At 40.3% G+C, this 21,082-nt stretch overlaps 1 protein-coding gene across 1 annotated transcript in view; it reads left to right on the forward strand.

Moving 5' to 3' along the window:
- Positions 1–21,082, forward strand: part of obscnb (obscurin, cytoskeletal calmodulin and titin-interacting RhoGEF b) — an 821,414-nt gene that overhangs the window by 797,113 nt on the left and 3,219 nt on the right. The window contains exons 119-123 of the mRNA XM_060825732.1: positions 5,748–5,826; positions 7,532–7,771; positions 13,330–13,553; positions 20,230–20,305; positions 20,891–21,040. Of these exons, the coding sequence (XP_060681715.1) occupies positions 5,748–5,826; positions 7,532–7,771; positions 13,330–13,553; positions 20,230–20,305; positions 20,891–21,040 (769 nt within the window). The remainder of the gene's footprint in view (positions 1–5,747; positions 5,827–7,531; positions 7,772–13,329; positions 13,554–20,229; positions 20,306–20,890; positions 21,041–21,082) is intronic.

Raw genomic sequence — 21,082 nt, forward strand, 5'->3', positions numbered from 1 at the left:
TTATGGATGACACAAAAGTTAGTAGGGTGATAAATAGAAAGGAGAATAGCCATAAATAGCAGGGGGGACCCAGGGAGATATTGAGCAAAGCAATCATCTGAGACTTGCATGATTGGGAAAAGGAGCAAGTCAAACAAACAGGGGAGGCAAGAACAAGGCAGAGAATAAGGTAGGACTGATAAATTCAGCTACATTTATTTTAATGCAAGACATCTAACAGGTAAGGCAGATGAACTCAGAGTATGGTTGGAAACATTGGACTGGTATATCACAGCAATTAAAGAGACATGGCTCAGGGGTGGACAGAACTGGCAGCTTAATGTTCCAGAGTATAGATGCTTAAGAAGAATAGAAAGGGGGCCAAAAGAGGAGAGAGAGTGGCATTTTTGATTAGGGGTAACATTACAGCTGTACTTAGGGAAGATATTCCTGGGAATATGTCCAGGCAAGTTATTTGGGTGGAACTGAGAAATAAGTAAGGGATGATTACTTTATTGGGATTGTACTATAGACCCCCAATAGTCAGCAGAAAATTGAAAACCAAATTGTAAGGAGATCTCACATGTCTGTAAGAATAACAGGGTGATTATGGTGGGAGCTTTTAATTTTCCAAACATAGACTGTGACTCCACTGACTGTTAAGAGGTTGGATGGAGAAGAACTTTTTAATTGTGTACAAGAAAATTTTCTGATTCAGTATGTGGATGTACTACAAGAGAAGGTGCAACACTTGACCTACTGTTGGGAAAAAAACGTAGGGCAGATGACTGAGGTGTCAGTGGGGGAGCATTTTGGAACCAGTGACCATAATTATATTAGTTTCAAAATAGTGATATAAAAGGATGGACAAGATCTAAAGGTTAAAGCTCTAAATTGGACAAAGGCCAATTTTGATATTGTGAGGTTAGAACTTTCAAAGATTGCTTGGGGGTGGATGTTCACAGGTAAAGGGATGGCTGGAAAATGGAAAGCCTTCAAAATGAGATAGCGAGTCCAGAAACAGTATGTTCCTGTTAGGGTGAAGGGCAAGGCTGATAGGTATAGGGAATGCTGGATGACTAGAGAAATTGAGGTTTTGGTCAAGAATAAGAAGGAAACATATATAGACAGTCAGGTATAGACAGCAGGGATTCAGTGAATCCCCTTAAAGGCAGTAGGAGTATACTTAAGAGGGAAATCAGGAGGGCAAAAAAATGACATGAGATAGCTTTGGCAAATAGGGTTAAGGAGAATTCAAAGAGACTCTGCAAATACATTTAGGACAGATGGGTAAGTATGGAGAGAATAGGGCCTCTTAAAGATCAGCAGGGGCACCTGTGTGTGTGGAACTGCAGGAGATGAGGGAGATCCTAAATGAATATTTTTGCATCAGTGTTTACTGTTGATAAGTATATGGAAGATGGAGAACATGGTGAAATAAATAGTTGCACCTTGAAAAATGTCTCTACGCTAGAGGAGGAGGTACTGAATGTCTTAAAACGCACAAAGGTGGATAAATCCCAGGACCTGATCAGGTGTATCCTAGAACTCTGTCTGAAGCTAGAGAAGTGATTGCTGAGTTCCTTGCTGAGATATTTGTCTCATCGATAGCCATTGGTGAGGTGCCAGAAGACTAGAGGTTGGCTAACGTGGTGCCACTATTTAACAAATGTAGTAAGCACAAGCCAGGGAACTATAGGTCAGTGAGCCTGACATCAGTTGTGGGCAAGTTGTTGGAGGGTATCCTGAGGGACAGGATGTACGTGTATTTGAAACAGCAAGAACTGATTAGGGATAGTCAGCATGGCTTTGTGCGTGGGAAATTGTATCTCACTACCTTGATTGAGTTTTTTGAAGAAAGAGGATTGATGAGGCCAGAGTGGTGGACGTAATCTATATGGACTTCAGTAAGGCATTTGACAAGGTTCCTCATAGTAGACTGGTTAGCAAGGTGAGGTCACATGGAGTGCAGGAAGACCTAGCCATTTGAATACAGAGGTGGCTCGACAATAGAAGACCGAGGATAGTGCTGTGGGTTGTTTTTCAGACTGGAGGTCTGTGATCAGTGGTGTGCCACTGTTTTGATCATGTATTTAAATGATTTGGATGTGAACATAGGAGGCATGGTTAGTAAGTTTGCAGATGATCAAAATTGGAGGTGTAATGGACAGCGAAGAGGGTTACCTCAGATTACAACATTATCTTGATCAGATGGACCAATGGGCAGTGAAATGGCAGATGGAGTTTAATTTAGATAAATCTGAGGTGCTGCATTTTGGAATGGCAAATCAGGGCAGGACTTATATACTTAATGATAAGGTCTTGGGGAGTGTTGCTGAACAAAGAGACTTTGGAGTGCAGGTTCATAGTTCCTGAAAGTGGAGTCGCAGAAGGATAGAATAGTGAAGAAGGCTTGCCTTGATTGGTCAGTGCTTTGAGCATAGATATTGCGAAGTCATTTTGTGACTGTACAGGACGTTGATGAAGCCACATTTGGAATATGCATGCAATTCTGGTCTCTCTGTTATAGGAAGGATGTTGTGAAACTTGAAAGGGGTCAGAAACGATTTACAAGTATGTTGCCAGGTTTGGAGGGTTTGAGCTATAGGGAGAGGCTGAATAGGTTGGGGCTGTTTTTCTTGGAGTGTCGAAGGCTGAGGGGTGACCTTATAAAGGTTTATAAAATCATGAGAGGAAAAGTAGGGTGAATAGCCAAGGTTTTTTTTTCCTGGGATGGGTGAGTCCAATACCAGAGGGCATAGATTTAGGGTGAGAGGAGAAAGATTTAAGAGGGGTAACATTTTCATAGAGAGAATTATGCATGTCTGAACTGAGCTGCAAAAGAAATTATGGAGGTACAATTACAACATTTAAAAGACATCTGGATGGATATTTGAATAGGAAGGGTTTAGAAGGTATGGGCCAAATGCTGGCAAATGGGACTACATTAATTTAGGATATCTGGTCGGCATGGATGAGTTGGACCAAGGGTCTGTTTCCATGCTGTACATCTCTATGACTCTATGACTGGTCAGCCAAACAGAGCAGTGGCAAATGGGGTAGAACCTGGAGAAATGTGAGGTAAGGCTCTTGAGGAGGGTTCACAAGGCACAGAATTATATTCTGGATGCCAGAAAATCAGAGTTGATAAAGCATGGAGCTGGAAATAAAGCAGGTCAAGCTGCGTCAGAGGAGCAGGAGAGTTGACCTTTCAGATCAGGACCATTCATCAGGGCATCACCCTCTGAGTGGTACCACCATGGAAAGTACTGAAGATTGGCAGGACCTTGATCTGAATATCCATAGATCCCTGAAGGTAGGAGGGCAGTTAGGTAAGATGGTTAAGAAGACATGTGGGAGTCTTGTCTTTTGTAACCAAGGCACAGAATTCAAGGGCAAGGAGGTTATGCTGGAACTGTATAAAATGCTGATTAGGCTACAGTTTCAGTACTGTGTATTGTTTTGGTTACCACATTATACGAAGAATGTGATTGCACTGGAAAGACTGCAGAGAAGATTTACCAGGATGTTGCTGGGCTGGAGGGTCTGGTCCATGAGGAATGATTGGATAAACTGGGGATGTTTTCTGTGGAGCGGCAAACGTTGCAAACAGATATGGTAGCATTGTAATCTCAAGTCCACATGCTGGTTCATGACAACCTTTCACCTTTTGCTTAACAAGACGTAAAAATGTTCAAGGGGTTTGCTTTCATCACCTTTCCAAAGACTCAGAGCCCTCACAAAAAAATCATTTGCCTTATCTCCCTTTTAAATGAGCATCCATTTCTAAACAGGGACCATTGATCTTGATTCTGTCAAAAGAAAGAATATCTCATCCACAACCAATCTGTCAAGCTGCCTTAAGATCATTATGTTTTAATCAAATCACATGTTGCTCTTCTAAACTCCTCCAAAGAAAACCGGCCCATTACAGTTTTTAATCTCGTAAATCTTCTCCAAACTGCTTCCAGTCCCTATATTGGAAGTAATATTATTTTAATATTAATATTGCCAAAGTGGACAGTTTCACACATTCCCACATTGTATTCCATTTGCCAGAATTTTACCTATTCACTTAAGCTATCTATATCTTTTTGTACCCTTCTTATGTCCTCATCATGATTGGCTTTCATACTTATCTTTGTGTAAAAAATGAGGTCTGCAGATGCTGGAGATCACAGCTGCAAATGTGTTGCTGGTCAAAGCACAGCAGGCCAGGCAGCATCTCAGGAATAGAGAATTCGACGTTTCGAGCATAAGCCCTTCATCAGGAATAATAATGATCTTTGTTTAACAAATTTAACAACTACATCTTCCAGCCAAAATCCCAGCACTAATCACCACTCATTACATCTTGCCAACCTGAAAAAGGACATGTATGCCTTCTCTCTGCCGATCTTCTGTTCATACCAATACGGTACTCCTACAATATGAGCTTTTATTCTCTGTAATATTTGATGAAGCACCTTATCAAATGTTTTCTGGAAATCTTAAGTACAATACTTCCACTGGTCATTCTTAATCCACGACACATGTTACTACCTCAATGAACTCCAGTGGATTGGTCAAACATGATTTCCTTTTTACAAAATCGTTTTGACTTTGCTGATTGCCTAAAATTTATTTAAATGCTCTGTTATAACTTCTTTAAAACATTTTCCCTATGACAGAAAGTAAGCTAATTGCTCTGTAGTTTTCTGTTTCCTGTCGATTAGGACTTGGGCCATCATAGCTTCAACAGGTTACTCAATGTACGTTTTCTAGAGATTGTAATTTTCCTGAATTCCTCCCTCCCTTTTCCTGATTTGTGGCTGCTTATGGAATATTACTTGTATAGATCAGTGAAGACTGATCCGAAATACCTATTCACTTCATCTGCCATCTTCTTATTTTCCAGGCTCACTTTCTATAGGACTATACTTTGTTAACTGTTTTTTGAATATTTCTACAGACTACTTTCTTTAGTTCAACAGATTCAGTAAGTGATGCATTTCCTCACTCCCTAAGAGTAAAGCCATGATCCCAGCATACCATTAGAAAAATGGCTGGTGGTGAGTTTAACCTTACCTCAGCCAAAGGGTAAGGTAAAAAATGTAGGACTTTTATGGTGATCTGGAAATGGTGCCAGAATTGACCCATGCTGACAGCATCATTCTGCATCACAAACCAATCATTCAGTTAATTGAGGTTCCTAACTCCCTACCCCATCTGGAATTTCTGCTATCCTATCTCTACCACTAGCTTGGATTCAAACCAGGGAAGGATAAATTTAGGATTGACACAGGAAGTTATTCTTTAGAGAAAGGGTAGAATAAATTTCTGAGAAATGTAACTGATGTCAAATGCAGAAATGGAGGTATTTCCTCTGGATGGCTAGCTGAGGTTTATCCAAAGAATCTTCTTTTTACATTTATAATTGTTATGATTGTTCCTTAGTGCAAGACTAAAATAATGTAGGCAAGGTAGGAAGAATTATAACTTGGCACTTATATCTACTGAATAGCTACTGACACCAGCAGAAGCTGAAGGCATCTTGTTGGTCCACGTAGGCTACAGTTGATCATGCAAACTGCAGTGATTAAAAGACTAAATACAGTGCACTCAAGGATTGCAAATAAAGAAACAAAATTAAAAGTAGATTTTCTGAAAGGCGGCTGTTGGACAGGTTCAAGTTTTTTGTTTACATTCCCAGTCAAAAACATGACTTTCGTTTACTTATTTTCTGAAATATACTTTTATTAATTTCCTTGCCTTTTCTTTCTTTTTAGAAGTACAGTCACATAGTGTACATGGAGAAAAGCCAGCACCAGTGCATGAGACATACACATTTTTCACAGAGATAAACAGGTACAAGAGCTATCCTTAATATTACTGTGAGGTTAACATCAACAAATTTGTTTGCAATGTTTACAGGATAATTCATATACGCAGAGTTTGTTTTATGTTTACCCTTTCGCGGGATGTTGAAATGGCTGATTAGGTCAGCATTTGTTGTTCATTCCTAATTGCCCTTGAACCGAGTGGATTGCTCAGCAATTCCAGAGGGGTGTTAACACTCAATAACAGTGCTGTGGGCCTAGAACCACATATATAAATCAAACTGAATAGAGATAACTAATTTCCTTTCCTAAAAGACATCAGTGAACAAAGTGAATTTTTACAACAGTAGTGTAATGGCACTTTTACTGAGGCTAGCTTTCAATTCAGATCGTTTATACATTTAGATTCAAACTACACCAAGGCAGAGCAGTTGACCCCAGAACATTGTCTTGGATCTCTGAATCACAATTCCAATGACAATACCATTCAGACACTATCTCCCCTTAGTCCAGAGCATGATACATAGGCCAGAATGAATTACATAAAAGATTACACATCTGGAATATGCGTAAAGAGGATCAAACATGGACTGGTGTAGTTTGTATGCTGGAGTGTACAGCCAAAGAAGATGAGTTGTATTTTGGATAGCACACTAAAGCCAGGAATGTGATCTAAGATATGCAACAAGTTAACAGAAGGCTACTCTGTCATTCAATCAAGAATGATTGATCAACTACCCAAACATCACTTGTCCTACCAGTTCCCAAACTTCTATTGATTCAAACTTTAATTATGAACTGTAATGGTTCAAAGTAGTGTGTCCCTGGCTGCAATTTAAACCCAGCCCTGAGGCAGGGTTGTAGTTGGTGAAGATATTTAATCAATCAGGAGGATGGCAGTATATGTGGATGATCTTCCCACTTTGATGTAAATTGAGGCCCTCAAACAATGAATGCACAGTTAAGGGCCTCTTCATGCCTCCATTGCAGGCATCTGAGGTTGTATGGAAGCAAGAGGGCCTTCCTGTTACAAAGATACTCTGCCTGATTGAAGGACGCTGATATCGGGAAGGCAGGAAGTTATTGAGACCCACTCCCCTACTTAATTCCAAAAGCCACCACTACCATCAGTTTCCGCTTCTCCCCCCTGCCAACCTGATCTCTTCCTCGTCACCACCCCTCCCTCTGTGATCCAAATTCTGCCTTCACAACCCTCTGGCCAGGGCCCTGCTGCGTCTGGCCCTCTGACAGGTGCACTGCCAGTGATTGTTACTGCTGTCCAATCTGGCAGCCCCTGATAGGGGTGAGTGAGGTGTCCATCTTCTGGGGTCCTTGATCCAAGGGAAGGGCTGCTTATGGCCATTTAATATAGTGGGCCTTCTCTAAAGGCAGTTCTTTCACTAGCACCTGCTGGGAGATGAGATCCCATTGCCTGCAATAAATTACCCCATACATACTTAATAAAAGGACCAGCTATATAGTAAAACTAAAAATAGAGATTGGGGAGACATTCTCTTTAAAAACAAAATGACCTAGCAAGATAATTTTCTGACTAAACACTTGTCTTTTGAACAGTTGACAGTTAAAAAGGTGGTGGTGTTAGGATAGACTGGGAGCATGGTGATGATCTCACTGATGAGTATTTTGGCTATTGCTAGATTTAGTTTATTTTAGATAAATTGTTTTAGATAGATTATTGTATATTTTAATTTGATGCATTTTTTTTTAATAAGAGGACGCTTCAGCATCATAAAGAAATGTACGGAGAACTCCTCAGGAAAGTCATTTGCAGCTAAAATTACTCCTTACAAGAAGCAAAACAAGCCCTTTGTCCTGAAGGAATATGAAACTCTAAAGAAGCTCCATCACAACAACATTGTTCAGCTTCATGGTGCCTACATCACACCTAAATACTTAGTTTTGATCCAAGAACTCTGTGAAGGAAAAGAGCTATATCACCATTTGGCTGAAAGGTAAAGATGGAACAGTTCTGTTTCCCCCTGTCAAAGTATAAACAACTTTATTCTGCTCCTGACTATACTGGCCTGAACTGCTTCTGTTTTTATGCTGTGAAAATACTGTTACCTGGATTTAATTCATCCTTCAAAGCAAAGGTGACTATGTTCATTATTTGAGGCATATAGTAGGATCCTACTGGGTTTGTAGATTCTTGCTCAGGATGTGTGTGCCCGGAAGGTTCTGCAACAAACTGGAAAGAATTCCACAATTGATTGAGTTTTGGCTGAATTGCAGGATTTGCTCTCGTTCCATTTTCTCCCCTGTTCTGACATGCTTTGCCTTTTGAATGAGACAGACTGTACCACGTTTGATTTGGGTATGCCAGGTGCAGCATTCCGAGTGAGCTTCTCCAAACATTCAAAGTTGATATCAAAACTCTTAATTGAGTCATTCAAAGTGATCTTGTGGTGTTTCATTTGACCATGTGAGTGCACCCCAGATTCAAGTGCTTCATTGAAGATTGACACTAATCACTTTGTCAAAGACATTGGTCAACAAACATGACATTGAGGTCCCCATTCCGTTCTTGACATTTCTGGACTAGGCATTGACTTTCACCTCTGTAGATCTCAATTAAGGTTTGCATATACTCCTGGGGCTCTGCCATTAGACAGTTTAGGGACAGAACTAAACAGAACTAGCTGATTCAGCCCATTGAGCCCACTCTGCCAATTAGTTAGGCTATGGCTGATCTTCTACTTCAAATACATTTTCCTTCACCATCCCCGTATCACTTGTTTTTTTTTAAATCTACTGATACTTAACAATTGAGCCTCCATTGTCCATTTGGTAGAGAATTCCAAACATTCACCACTTTCTAAATGAAGAAGTTGCTGCTTATCTTGGTCCTAGTTGGTTTATTCTTTATTCTAAAATTGTGTCTCCTAGTTCTATATCCGCCACATCACTCATCATCTAGTATAATCAAAGAGCTAAAAAGGCTGCTCTAAACATTGTCCTCTCACCTTCCTGGCCAGCAAGGGTCTTATCAATGAGATTTAACCTCAAAAACAAAACTGAAGTGACACCATTCAACATTGCTGCATGAAACATGCACATTCCCTTGAACAATGTGACTACTGACAGAACTGAGCAAAGAACTGCATTAGTTGGTAGAGAGGTGGCTTGGTACTACTGCCAGATCACCATCGGAGATGTCAATCAGTCTGTGGAGGATCAGCTGAGAAAATCTATGCAAGTTCTTTTTGAGGGCCCACGACAAGAGAAATGCTGCAATGCCAGTGTAGACTTTGCTGTCATAAATCAATAAATTGACTTGACTTCTTTCCCAAGATGACAGCTGTCTGATGGTATTAAAATTCCCCTGCATGGCCACAAGCAAGCAACTTCCACCAAGTTGTATACCCCTACAGCAACTAACCCTGACAAAATCAGTACAATCAATGATGAGCTCCACTCCTTGATTACGAGGATTGTGTCAAAGTAGGTCAAGTTAATTGTTGATTAGACACCACCAATGGGTGAATATGTCATGCTACTGAGCAAATGGGGAAACTGTCATGTGACATATTTCTACCAGTTTGTGCCCTGACAAAGCTGGTGCAGGTGAATGTTCTAAATCTGTTATTGTGAGAATTTAAAATTTAAACAGGAGCTTGCCAATCCTGCAGCAATCACAGAGGCATCTTACTTCTTTCCATCATTGGCAAAACCTTCAAGCATTGCTACAGATCACCAACTGTGGAAGGGCTCATCAGGAAAAAAGCAGGGTTCCGATCGGGAGTAGTAATAGCAATAATCTGCTGTAGCTGAAGATGTGTGCTAAGTAATATGCTTAATGATTACCCCAGTTTTCTGCATCCCTAATTATAACAAGGCATCTTGGGTGAACCTGCATTCTATGTATTGGCATTTAACCAACTATGTAATCACCAGGGAAAGGGACATGTAGGATGTGCATGTAACAAATGCTGAGTGTGGCACTGACTGCTGGAGTGACTACGATCTTATTTCAAAGCCAGTCCCCTACATGTCCTCTTGATGTGAAATTTCAGAAGAAACATGCCAATGTCTCAAAACTCAAAAAGGAGTTCATAATGGGATCTCTCTCAGACAAACTTTAGAGTCACCTTTGCATAGCAATAAAGGAGACTTGCTGACATGATGTGGAGGTGCCGGTGTTGGAGTGGGGTGGAAAAAGTTTAAAATCACACACTGGCAGGTTATAGGTATTTGGAAGCACTGCTTTCAGAGCACTGCTTCTTCGTCAGATAGCAAATGGGGCAGGATCATAGGACACAGATTTTATAAAAACGTGTCATACAACTGATGCAATGTTTTGAACAAACCTAGATTGCTATTAAGTCTTTAATCGCTTATAATGGGATTATAGGTTTCGATTCATTAATGTGTAAATCCCAGAACTTCTTTCAAGTCCAATTCCCAAAATAAATTAAGGTTTTATATAAAAAAGGTGACATATCAGCTCAGACAATGAATTAAAGGTGTGAGGTTAGAGTCTGTCTGTATTCCAACCTTGAGTCAGACCATTTCTATTTCCAAAGTTGGAATTTATAAAATGTCGTATGGACTGACTGCCTACAGATCGTGTGCTTTTTGAAAAAAATAGAATGTATCTACAAATGTAAATCTGCAAATACAAATTCACCCCATTGACTTGCGTGTGTGTGTGTGCGTGTGTGCTCGAATGTGACCAAGTATATACCTGTGAGAGCGTGAGTGTCGGGGGGGGGTGCGGGGGTGGTGGTTGTGTATCTGAGAGGGTGTGTGTATGAAGGAGGGTCTGCGTGTGTGTGTGTGTAAGAGTATGTGTGTATGTGTATTTGTAGTGTAGTGGGGTCGCCTGTAGTGTGACATGAACCCAAGATCCTGGCTGAGGCCATCCTTATGGGTACTGAACCTTACTGCAGTCTATGAGCTGAGATGTTATCTTTTTTTTAAATAAAACCTTAAGTTATCAAGGGAATTTGACTTGAAATTTACATGAAATCTGGGATTTACATAAAAGTGAATTGAAACCTGCAACCCCATTCTAAGTCATTAAAGACTTAATGGCAATCTAGGTTTGTTCAACACATCAAATCAGTCGAATGATAATTTGATCATTTATTATAAATTGTGTGTCCTATGATCCTGCCCCACTAGCTATCTGATAAAGGAGCAGCGCTCCAAAATCTTGTACTTCCAAATAAACTTGTTGGACTATAACCTGGTGTTGTGTGACTTTTAACTGAATTTATGACAACTACACAACCATCAAGGGTATTGTGCTCTCCACAGCTCTAGAGAAATTTGGCACTGCCTCTTGTAAACATCAACACTGGGTTTATGGAAACAATAAGCTGATCCAGAAACTACTTGAGGGTTTATTTCAATGGCAAGTCAATACTATCCAAGCATTAAACCTACCCAGACATCCACAGAACTACATTACATGGTGGCTCAGTGGTTAGTATTGCTGCCTCACAATATCAGGGACCTGGGTCTGATTCCAGCTTTGGATGATTGTCTGTGACTGCGTAGGTTTGTGGTGGGTACTGCAGCTTCCTCACACTGTCCAAAGAAGTACAGATTCGATGGATTAACCATGCGAGGTTGCGGGGACAGAGTAAGGGCTGGGCTTAGATGGAATGTTCTTCAGAGGATTGGTGAAGATTTAATGAGCCAAGTGGCCTCTTTTCTGCACTATAGGGATTCTGTGATTCCAAAAGTAAGTTACCAGACATTCACTGTTCTGAAAAAGGGTCTTTGGACACAACATGTTAACTTTGTTTTCTGTCCACAGATCTGCCAGACCTGCTGAGATTCTCCAGCAATTTCTATTTATGTATTCAGATCTCCAGCACTTGCAATTTATTTTATTATTTGCTGGATTTTTTTCACATCACCGAATCTCCCATGGGAATTTTTTTACCTATTTACCATCACCAGTAAATCATCTGTAGTCTCCAATTAATAAATTTATATCCAAAGTCCATTAAAAGCAATGTAGACCATCACAAGTGAGGGAGAGGGGACTAAATCAAAATAGTGTTAGAAGGGAAAGTTCTTTGTTTTATTGTACTCATTGTAAGTGCTATATAAACAGCTTTTTATTCAAGTAGTGGAGGAGGTTACTACAGACAAGCTGGAGTCAGAGGAGTGGGTGATATACGAAGGCAGATTTGGCTAGCAACAAATAGCTGATTGACAACCAATCACCATCCCCATAGACCAAAACAAAGACCTTCTGCCAGCCAATAATTATATGAATCAAAAACAGAAACTACTGGAGAAATTCAGAACTGAAGAAGGGCCACTGGACTTGAAATATTAACTAAGCTTTTTTCTCTGCAGATGCTGCCAGACCTACTGAGTTTCTCCAGCAATTTCTGCTTTTGTTTCAGATTTCCAGAATCTGAAGTTCTTTGTTTTATTTTTGTGGATATGAATGTTTGGTCAGAAGCCATTGGACCTTCAGAAACACAAGGAGCTGCCTTTTGTCTGCAGTTTAAAAAAAAAACAAGCCTGAAGAAAGCTAGTTTATTTTCCTCATCAATTACTGTAGCTCTAAACCATTAAGAGACTTCATGTGTAAATCAGTCATTCTGTTCTCATTCAAGTAAATGAAACATCTTGGAAAAGGAACATCAAGGAGCAGACCTGATAGGCTGAATGGCCACAAGCCCTCGCAAAGCAAAAGACAATAAGACATAAGTGCAGAAGTAGGCCATTCAGTCCATCGGGTTTGCTCCTATTCAGTGAAATCATGGCTGACCTAGTCATCCTCAATGCTATCTTTTTCCCGTAACCATTGATTCCCATACTGACTAAAACACAACTTCATACTTGATATGGTGAAGATTTCCACAGATTCACCCTCAGAGAAGAAATTCTGCCTCATCTCTGCCTTAAATATGCCACCTCTAACCCTGAGATTATGTCCCCAGTGCTAGATGTCTACCCTGTAAAATCACCTAAGAATGTATGGTTCAATAATGTCACCTCTCATTCTTCTAGATTCAAACAAACCCTGTGGACCGAGACCGTTGAACTGTCCTCCTAGTCATTTCCTTTGTCCCATCACCCATTTTTTTTGTGACTGTCTAGTGTTTAGTTTGGGGTGGCAGGAAGTGGGTGTAAAGGGATTAGAACTTTAATTAATAGAGTTATATGCTGATGCTTTATAGTTATTTATTTTTAATTAGAATCTATTTATTTGTGATAAATAGTAATTCTTGTTAAGTCATGTTTTATGTCAACCTGGGTCTACCTGACAGGTAAATTGAGGAATTATGTGTACCTTTTAAAAAATCTTTAAGTTTTGTGACTACAGAAATGGCAGGGCTTGATTTCCAGTGTGCTACCCCAGTAAGGTATAATATTAGTCCTATACTTACCCTATATCCCTGCAATTATTTTCTTTGTAGTAGTTATGAAACCAGAAGAACTTCATCCATTTTTAGTTTGAAAGGTATGACTGAAGAAAATTGGCTACATAATCAAAGGTGAATATTACGATATTCTGATTTTTTTTTCATTCTTTTTGTAGGACCTCTTACACTGAACACCATGTGGTGGAGTTGCTCACACAGATACTCAGTGCTGTTGAATATCTCCACCTCAATCATACTGTCCACCTTGATCTAAAATCAGAGAACTTGATCATTGTGCAGCACAATGTATTGAAGCTGCTGGATTTCAGCAGTGCTGAGATGCTGCTACCAGGCCATCCTGTGTTGGTAGAAAAGTGCAGAGACTTCATGGAGAATATGGGTGAGGCTTACTTTTATTTTATTTGTCAATTAAAAAGAAATGCTTGCATTCATATTGCATCTCATTCATCCATGACAGCCTGTAAATTGTTGTCAATAATTGAAAAGCAGAATACTATCAATGCTAGAAAACAAAAGAAAAACAAAAAATAACTGGAAACACTCAATGAGTCAGGCAGCATGCAGATGGAAAGAAATTAAGCTCATTTTTCATGTTAGTGACTCCTCACAACGAAATGTGGCAATGTAATAGCTAATTTGAGAACAGTAACATTCCATGACCACAAACAAATTAGCCGAACATCTATTCTTGGAAAAGGATTAGAATTAATTTTTACAGAAGCTATAGAACAAATGCAAAATCAGGATCAAATCAAGTAGAGTCAGCATGGTTTTGTGAAAGGGAAATCACGTCCAACAATTTATTAGAGTTTTTCAAGGAAGTCTCAACCAGAGTGGATAGTGGGGAACCAGCAGATGTATTATATTTGGAAATCCAAAACATGTTCGGCAATGTACCTCATAAAAGGTTAAGTCATAAGAATCAAAAAATTAAGATAAGAGTCCACCTTGTTGGAGGCAGTATGTTGGCATGGATAGAGAATTTGCTACCGGCAGCAAATTACAAGTGGAAAAAGGGGTTCTTTTTCAGGTTAATGATCTACGACCAGTGGGGTTCCACGGGGATCAATACTGGGAGCACAACTATTATATATTTATGAATGACTTGAAGGGAGGAAGTGAATGTATTGTCGCCAAATTTGCAAATGACACAAAAATAGGTGGAAAGGCAGGTTGCGAGACAAATATAATTTACAGAGAAATAATGAGAAGTTAAATAAGTGGGCAAAAAGTTTGCAAATAAAGTAGAGAATGTAGAACATTACGGCGCAGTACAAGTCCTTTGGCCCTCAATGTTTCACTGACCTGTGGAACCAATCTGAAACCTATCTATCCTATACTATTCCATTTTCATCCATATGTTTATCCAATGACCATTTAAATGCCCTTAAAGTTGGCTAGTCTACAACTGTTGTAGGCAGTGCATTCCACTCCCCTACTACTCTGAGTAAAGAAACTACCTCTGACATCTATCCTATTTCTATCACTCCTCAATTTAAAGCTATGTCCCCTTGTGCTAGCCATCACCATCCGAGGAAAAAGGCTCTCACTTGTCCACCCTATCTAACCCTCTGATTATCTGTCTCAATTAAGGCACTTCTCAACCTTCTTCTCTCTAACAGAAAAAGCCTCAAGTCCCTCAGTCTTTCCTCATAAGACCTTCCCTCCATACCAACATCCTAGTAAATGTCCTCTGCACCCTTTCCAATGCTTCCATACCCTTCCTATAATGCAGTGACCAGAACTGTATGCAGTATTCCAACTGCGGCCGCACCAGAGTTTTGTGCAGCGACAGCATGACGTTGTAGTTCTGAAACTCAATCCCTCTACCAATAAAAGCTAACACACCATATCCCTATCAACCTGGGTGGCAACTTTCAGAGATCTATGTATATGGACATCAAGATCTCTCTGCTCATCTACACCACCATTAACCCAGTACTCTTTATTCCTGTTACTCCTTCCAAAGTGAATCACCTTACACTTTTCCGCATTAAACTCCATTTGCTACCTCTCAGTCCAGCTCTGCAGCTTATCTATGTCCCTCTGTAACCTGCAACCTGCAACATCCTTCGGCACTATCCACAACTCCACCGACCTTAGTGTCATCCGCAAATTTACTAACTCATCCTTCTATGTCCTCATCTAGATCATTCATAAAAATGACAAATAGCAGTGGCCCCAAAACAGATCCTTGCGGTACTGTAGTAGTAAATGAACTCCAGGATGAACATTTCCCACCAACCATCCTCTGTCTTCTTTCAGATAGCCAATTTCTGATCCAAACCGCTAAATCACCATGCCTCCATATTTTGTGCAATAGCCTACCTTTGGAAACCTTATCAAATGCCTTACTGAAATCCATATACACCACATCAGCCACTTTACCCTCATCCACCTGTTTGGTCACCATCTCAAAGATCTCAATAAGGTTTGTGAGGCACAATCTACCCTTCAAAAAACCGTGTTGACTATCCCTAAACAACTTATTCCTCTCTAGATGATTATAAACCTTCTCTCTTATAACCTTTTCCAACACTTTACCCACAACCGAAGTAAGGCTCACTTGTCTTTAGTTACCAGGGTTGTCTCTACTCCACTTTCTATCCTCCAGTCTTCTGGCAGTATTCCTGTTGGTAATGACAATATAAAGATCAAAGCCAAAGGCTCTGCAATCTCCTCCCTGGCTTCCCAGAGAATCCTAAGATAAATTCCATCCAGCCCAGGGGACCTATCTATTTTCACACTTTCCAGAATTGCTAACACCTCCTCCTTGTGAACCTCAATCCTAGTAGCCTGTATCTCAGTATTCTCCTCAACAACATTATCTTTTTCCAGTGTGATGATAAATATTCATTTAGCACTTCCCCATCTCCTCAGACTCCACTCACAACTTCCCACTGCTATCCTTAATGGTGTAATCTTTTTCTAGTCATTATCTTATTCCTAATATACCTATAGAAAGCTTTAACGTTTTCCTTGATCCTATCTGCCGACTACTTTTCATGTCCCTTCCTGGCTCTTCTTAGCTCTCTTTTTAGGTCTTTCATGGCTAACTTATAATTCTCAAGTGCCCTAACTGAGCTTTCACATCTCATCCTAACACAAGCTTTCTTCTTCCTCTTGACAAGATATTCTACTTCTTTAGTAAACCACCACTCCCTCGCTCGAGCACTTTGTCCCTGCCTGACAGGTACATGCTTGTCAAGGACATGCAGTAGCTGTTCCTTAAATAAGATCCACATTTCAAGTGTGCCCACTCCCTGCAGAATCCTTCCCAATTCCATGCATCCTAAATATTGCCTAATCGCATCATAATTGTCTTTCCCCCAGCAATAACTCTTGCCCTTTCATACATACCTATCCCTTCCCATCACTAAAGTAAACAATCAAATTATGGTCACTATCACCAATGTATGCGCCTACCTCTAAATCTAACACCTGGCTGGGTTCATTACCCAGTACCAAATCCAATGTGGCCTTGACCCTTGTTGGCATGTTATCATACTGTGTCAGAAAACCATCCTGCACAGGTTGGACAAAAACTGACCCATTTAAAGTACTCAAACTATAATATTTCCAGTTAATATTTGGAAAGTGAAAGTCCCTCATAAGAACTACCCTGTTGCTCTCGCTCCTATCTAGAATTGTCTTTGCTATCCTTTCCTCTATATCTCTGGAACTATTTGGAGCCTGATAGAAAACTCCCAACAGGGTCACTTCTCCTTTCCTGTTTCTAACCTCAGCCCATACTACCTCAGTAGATGAGTCCTCAAACATCCTTTCTGCCATCGTAATACTGTCCTTGACTAACAATGCCATACCTCCCCCTTTTTTACCATCTGTTCTTGCTGAAATATCTAAATCCTGGAACCTGAACAACCATTCCTGTTCCCTGTTCTATCCATGTCTCCGAAATGGCCACAACATCAATGTCCCAGGTACCAACTCATGCTGAGTTCACACACCTTATTCCAAATGCTTCTGGGTTGAACTAGACACACTTCAAACCACTTTCCTGCTTGCCAGTGAACTCTTGCAACCTTGAAACCTCATTTCTGACTTAAATGCTCTCAGCCTCCTGGACACTGGATCTACAATTTAGGTTCCCATCCCCCTGCTGAATTAGTTTAAACCCTCCCGAAGAGCATTAGCAAATTCTATCACCCCCCCCTCCCCTAAGGATATTGGCACCCCTCTGATTCAGGTACAGAGCATCCTGTTTATAGAGGTCCCACCTACCCAGAATGATCTCCAATTATCCAGGAATCCAAAACCCTCCATCCTGCACCATCCCTATAGCCACATGTTCAACTCCTCTCTCTCCCTATTCCTCACCTCGCTAGCACGTGGCACAGGCCACAAACCAGAGATAACAACTGTTTGTTCAAGCACTAAGCTTCCACCCTAGCTCCCAGAATTTGTGCCTTAAATCCCCATCCCTCTTCCTACCTATGCTGTTGGTGACTATGTGGACCACAACTTGGGGATGCTCCCCCTCCCCCTCAAGGATCCCAAAAACACAGTCTGAGACATCACAAACCCTGGTACCTGGGAGGCAACACACCAACCATGAGTCGGTCTCGTTTCCACAGAAACCTCCTATCTCTCCCCCCTAATATGGAGTCCCCAATGAGTAATGCTCATCTCCCCTCTTCCCTTCTGAGCAACAGGAACCACTTGTATACCATGGCTTACCCCTGATAAGTCGGTCCCCCCAATAGTAGGAGAAAGTGAGGACTGCAGATGCTGGAGATCAGAGCTAAAAAAATGTGTTGCTAGAAAAGCGCAGAGGTCAGGCAGCATCAAAGGAGCAGAAGAATCGACATTTCGGGCATAAGCCCTTCTTCAGGAAGAAGGGCCCCCCAATAGTATCCAAATGATATACTTGTTATTGAGGGAGATGGCCTCAGGGGTTCCCTACACTACCTGCCGGTTCCCTTTCCGTTCCCTGACTGTAACCCACCTGCCTTTTTCTTGCACCTGATGTGTGACTATCTCCATGTAACTCCTCTCAATAACTCCCTCCGCCTCTGAATGATCCGAAGTTCATCCAGCTCCAGTTCCCTAAGGCATTTTCGAGGAGTTGAAGTTGGGTGCACTTCCCGCAGAGGAAGTCAGCAGGGAAACTAAGTGGTGACCCTTACCTCCCACATTCTACAGGAGGAACATTCAATTTCCTTAACAAACATTCCCACTATTCTAAATTCCCAAAGAGACTACTGAACAACAAGGTGGGAAATGCAAAGTTGCCCATTTTGGAAGGGAAAACAAAGACATTTAAACCCAGAAATCTGCAACACAAAAAGATTTGAGGGTAACTGTGCACAAAACACAAAGCTGTCACATAAGTAGAGCAGGTAATCAGGAAGGCTAATGGAATGTTGGTCCTTATCTCAAGGGGGTTGGAGTATAAGAATAGGGAAGTCTAACTGTAGCTGTACAAGGTGCTGGTGAGACCACATTTGGAGTACTCTTAGGAGTTTTGGTCCCTTTATTAAGGAGGTATAATTTTATCAGAGGCAGTCCATGACCAGTATGGAGGAATTGTCTTACAAGCAAAGGTTGTTCACCAGAGTTTAGAAGAACGAGAAGTGGTCTCATTGAAACACTGAAACAATTGTTCAGGAGCTTGACAGGCTAAATGCTGAGAGGATATTTCCCCTCATGGGAGAGTCTAGGACCAGAGGATGTGGTGTCAAAGATTTGATGCCATTTTAGAGAATGAGATAAGGAAGAATTTCTTCCCTCAGAGAGTCGAGTCTTTGGAATTCCTTGCCATGGAGAGCTGCGGGGCCAGAGTTGTTGTATACATTTAAGGTTAAGGTAGATTCTTCATCAGTTGGGGAATCAAAGGGTTATGGAGAAAGGGCAGGAAAGTGGATGTGAGGAATGTTGGATCAGTCACAATCCAATTGAATGATGGACCAGCTTAAGGGGCCGAACAGCCTATTCCTGTACCTATTTCCTATGATTTTATGAATAGAAAAAAGGTCAGTAATTTTAATTAATATTGATATTATTTAAAAATAGGTGTTGGCCAGCACATGAGGTAGAACTGACTTCTTTGAAATAGTGTTTACATCTACCCCAGATCTTTTGCCTGAAAAATAATACTTGCTAATGTCTATCAGTATTCCACTGGAGTGTCATTCTAGATTTTATATAGACATCTCTAAAGGGAAAATTGGTTCAGAGATATAACTACTGCCCAGAAATTCACAGCTAACACCTGTTGAGTTCCAAAACTATCCAGCAGAACTGAAAGGATTTAATTTCCAGCTATTCATAGCAACAACCTGCTTAGTCATGAAAAGTGTTCAGTTTCCATAAAGTACTGGTAATATATGGATGTTGAATCTACTGTTGTTACAATGATGTATCAGTGTATTTGTAGTTCAGTTGCAGTCCACATTTAGTCCAAACTCTTTCATTTGCTTTCCTGAGCAATGATCAATAGGTTTCATCATCACATTTTTGCATCATCCATTTTCTTAATTTACAATTATAAGAAATAGAAGCAGGAGTAAGCAATTTGGCCCAACAAATCTGCTCCTATATTTAATTAGATGATGTCTAATTCAGTCTGGAACATAATGTCTTATGGTCTTGCAAGTATACTTTATTATCAGAAGTAGCCAGAACAGCTCATTTCTGGAGCAATGGCCATATGCGACGAAAAAACAAATCAACAGTCTGTTTTGACAGGCAAAAAGGACATAGATTTTAAAGGTAGAAAAATAGGTCTAAGTTGCACCTTCTTGCACTCCTGTGCATTTTCTTCCTCTCGAGAGCACATGGTATTTGGAAAAGACATTCTCAAATGGAATGTAGAGTTCTGACATCCTTAAGTTTTTCCTATAATACTGGTTTCAAAACTGGAAATGATATCTTTAAGACACAGATCTAATTTTGTCACATTTTTTAAACAAGTGGGGATGAGTGACAATTCAAATTTGGATAGCTATAAGATTGATTGATTATTAAATGCATTTTTCACATATACATATCTTATGTCATATTACAGTTTACAAGTTAAAGTTTTCCTTTTTCAGCTCCAGAAATTCTTGAAGGGAAGCCAGTTGTTCCAGAGACAGATATCTGGGCAGTCGGTGTACTAACCTTTACAATGTGAGTTGTTTGGCTCAATATATCTGATTTAACTAAATCCTGTACAATTAGTAATTTACATATTCTGCACAACCCCACACCCATCCATCCTCTCACCTAACACCCATCATTTACAAAAGAAAAATTATTTGAAATCAAAATTGTTTTCCTCTTGATAAAATAATTTACTAGAAAATGATAATATAGTGATAATGGGTACTACATTAGAGAACAATTGGTACTGATTCCATGTTGTGCAGTTAAATCAATAAATCTGATAAAATTTGTTACATGTTCAGATTATGTAAAGCAGCATAATCCTTTATGTTCCCCTATGTTACACGTTCCTAACCGCAAGGAGCAACGCAAAGTCACAATCCAGGAGCGTTTTCCAGTAAGGAACAGAAGATGAAGTGGTAACATGCCTGGGAAAGCTTTCACCCACTTACTAACAGCTGTTGACTGAGCTGCACCTTGAACAAGGCATATTAAAATCCTTTAAAGTCACGCATGGAGAGAGAGGGGAGAGACAATGAAAGAAATAATAAATACAAATGGAATGTATGCAAAGATTGCCAAACAGATCTTATTTCCATTCTCTTGTAGGTTAAGTGCGGATTGTCCTTTTAGATCCGATAAAGATTGTGACAAAGAAAAGAATATAAGGAAAGGGAAAGTCAAGCTCGGGAGATGTTATGCCGGCCTTTCACAAGGAGCAGTTTTGTTTCTAAAGAACACATTGTGTGTTAACCCAGGGTGAGAATTCATTTTTCTTGAGCACATCTGTCATTCAGCGCA

Source organism: Hemiscyllium ocellatum, chromosome 5 (genome assembly GCF_020745735.1).
Source record: "Hemiscyllium ocellatum isolate sHemOce1 chromosome 5, sHemOce1.pat.X.cur, whole genome shotgun sequence".
NCBI lineage: Eukaryota > Metazoa > Chordata > Chondrichthyes > Orectolobiformes > Hemiscylliidae > Hemiscyllium > Hemiscyllium ocellatum.